Genomic DNA, 3,026 nt, shown 5'->3' with positions numbered 1-3,026 from the left:
CAAGGTGCTAGACCCCGAGGCTCAACTCCAACAACTTTGAAAGGAAAACAAATATAATAGGCCCAATAAAAACAGGCCCCAAAGACCCGCTGAATATCGTTTCGATTATAAGGCCGCGGACGTATTTCCCGGTTCACCTTGCTTTGCATGGCCGCGTGCGTGAGGCGCGGGCGGACTTGGGTTGGTTGAAGTTGAAGCTTTGCCTGCTCCTGCTTCTTTGAACACCAACGCTGCGCGGCCGGCAAGCGAGCGTGAAAGGCAAAGTGCCTCGATAAGTACCCTTCGGCTCCCCAGGCCGCCCCTTCGCGGCTGCTACGGAGCCACTGCTGCTGCCGCTGCCTTTGCGCGGATCCGGGCCGCAATTCAGAGCCAGGACGCCGTGAGAATCGAGCGGCGCAGCACCGCGGTGGGGATGGAAGACGCAACGGCAAAGCAGGCGGTCTCGATAGCGCGCGCGCGCGCGCGTGTGACGGCTGCAGGTGCGGGCCGGGCGCGCGCGTTTGTGACGTCTGCAGGTGCGGGAGCGCCCGCTGCTCGCGCCCGCGGGGCCGCCGCCTGCGCACCTGACCTTCACTACTTCATCGTCGGCGGCCCCGCGATGCCGCGCGGGCGCCTGTTGGCAGCGCGGGGTATCGGCGGGGACACGCCGCGCGCCGAGCGGCTCTTCTTCTTATTGTTTTTATTTTAATAAGGTCTTTCGCGTGGCCTCATCGATACACCGTCGTAGGAGGAAAAAGCGACAGGGTGATCGCGGGGAGGGGGCAAGATAACCTGTTCACCTGACGGTTGTGATGGGCGAGTCCCTGAGGGCGTGGCGGGGCGCGGCGGGGCGGGCGCGCCTCGTTAATGAGCGTCACGTACTTCGGCAAGTCGCTCGGTGGTAATCCTCATAGTTTAGCAGCGTTTGTTCAACATAATGCCGCAAGTGCCGGCGGGCTGAGCTGCGGCGGCGGCGGGGAGCGCGACGCCCCGGGGGGAGGAGGGGGAGGGAGGAGGAGGCGACGCAGAACGACAGAATTACCCGTCGCGGAGTTGTATGACATTCACGGGGCGCAACGCTTCGCGGGGGTTGCCTCTCCTCGCTGGCTGTCGCAGCCGGGCGAACGGAGGAAAAGAGAAACAGATAGAGCGAGAGAGATGGAGGAGGGGGGAGAGGGGCAAGTCTACTCGCGGTCGCGGTGCCGCTGGGCGAAACTTTGTCCACGGCTATCGCTTGGCTTGGGGCCGGCACCTCTAGCCGCTCATGGAGACCGTCGTCTGAGACGCACGACTTCCACGGGACTTATCGGGTGAGGGAAACTCCGGTGAAGTACGTAAAGGGCAAGAACACTTAACACAAGTCAACGATTCTCGCCTAATCGACGCGTCTAACCAAGTGTCACCCAATTCCCAATTAGGGAGGTATAAACTACCGCATCAACAACCTTGAGACGACTCTTTGAGCCGCTCCTCCCGAAGTCTTTGGGAGTCATCTCAAGGTCACTCTCCCACGAGTTCGAAACCCGCCCGCGGGCTCTCACAGACGTGTAACTCACCGTGCACGATGACGCCCTCCTCGAGCAGGCACTGCCACATGGCGCAGGCCTGCTGCCGCGAGCGCACCAGCCCTCCGGACACCTCGATGAGCCAGTCCACGAGGTCGGAGCCGGTCCACGCCCGGCGCCCGCGCGCGAAGATGACCTGGCCGTCGAGGGTGAGGGCGCCGCGCAGCGAGTCGGGCGCGAAGCCGGCGGCCAGGAGGTGGCGCAGCACGAAGCCGATGCGGATGGCCTGCGCGCCGGGGGCCTGCCGACGGTACAGAGGGGCGGCCGAGAAGGCGCCGCGCTTTTTTTTACACAAGGCTGGCAGGTGACGCGCGCCCGGCTAGGGGAGGGACGCTGAGCACTCACATCGGTGATGGGCTTGGCCGGGTCCGGCTCGTCCGGGCTGGCTGATCTCCGGCTCGTCACCGTCGGCGTGGTGCACGGCGACGACGGCGTCCCCGGTGCCGTGGCCTCCGTGTAGCCTGGCGGACAAAGTGTGGGCGAGGCTGTCAGTTGTGAGGACAGGTCGCCGTGTTGCCTCCCGTCGCCGGGACACAACAAAGGATTGAAAAGTCCACCCGGACAGAGAGCCGCCAACTTTGTCTCTTGGCTGACATGGCGCGGACGGGACGTATATCAGCCCCGGTAATCCCCCCACCCTCCTCAGTCCCAATCCCACCCCCACCACGCCGCAGGGCACGGCCGGTCGAGCGGCGCGTCGCTCTGGAATTAAGCCGCGGATTCGGACTCGTCCCGCCCATCAACGCTCGTTACCCCCGCGAATAATCAAAAATAAAATTAAAAAAAAATGTCTTTGTTGGCAGGAGCCCCATGAATTCACTTTTCGACAGTGAATTGGGGCACCGGGTATATCAGAGTAAACAACCCTACTAGGCCGTTCGCTTCCTGATACACCCGGCACACCCAGGCATACTAACCATTCTTGTTGTTGATCTTGCAGCTGCTCACGAAAAGATCCATGGTCTCCTTGTTTTTCTGGGGGAGAAAATGGAAGAAAGGATACAATTAAATAAAAACACCCTCACAGATACACACACACACACACCCACTAGACAAACGCTTCCCGAAAAATAAAATAATCAAAATGAAACAAAAACTCTTTGCGACCCATTTAAAAGTAAACTTTTTCCACGACATCAAAACAACATGTATTACATAAAACCGCGGAAAAATAAAAACTAAAGGAAAACTCGTGTGGAGGAAGAAGTTATGCGGCGTAGTCTTCATTAGCTGGCGGAGGTGGAGAGGCCCGCAGAGCGCTGCTTTTGGCTGCAGTTGCCGAGTCTCGCCACCCCCTTTCCTCTCCTCGACCTCACCACTTTTCTCCTCTCGGCCCGCGCCTTCTTATCGCCCCGCCCCGCCTAGCCCCACCCCACCGCACCGCGCCCTTTTGCGTCGGCGCGCGGCGGGCGCAACAAGTTTCTGAGGAGAGATCGCCGAGCCCGTCGCCGCCGCCGCAGAAGGGTCCCGCGCCCCGCCCCC

At 61.0% G+C, this 3,026-nt stretch overlaps 1 protein-coding gene across 1 annotated transcript in view; it reads right to left on the bottom strand.

Moving 5' to 3' along the window:
* Positions 1-1,479: 1,479 nt before the first annotated feature.
* The window catches only part of LOC127750374 (rap guanine nucleotide exchange factor 4-like), a 63,738-nt gene continuing 62,191 nt past the window's right edge, over positions 1,480-3,026 (bottom strand). Inside the window, exons 3-5 of the mRNA XM_052271954.1 lie at positions 2,415-2,519; positions 1,890-2,005; positions 1,480-1,785 (exon numbers count right to left, since the gene is read on the bottom strand). Coding sequence (XP_052127914.1) covers positions 1,480-1,785; positions 1,890-2,005; positions 2,415-2,519 — 527 coding nt within the window. The remainder of the gene's footprint in view (positions 1,786-1,889; positions 2,006-2,414; positions 2,520-3,026) is intronic.

This window comes from Frankliniella occidentalis, unplaced genomic scaffold, assembly GCF_000697945.3.
Source record: "Frankliniella occidentalis isolate FOCC.00 unplaced genomic scaffold, Focc_3.1 Scaffold180, whole genome shotgun sequence".
In the NCBI taxonomy this organism is placed as follows: Eukaryota; Metazoa; Arthropoda; class Insecta; order Thysanoptera; family Thripidae; genus Frankliniella; species Frankliniella occidentalis.
This window is presented reverse-complemented; position numbering and strand designations above follow the sequence as displayed.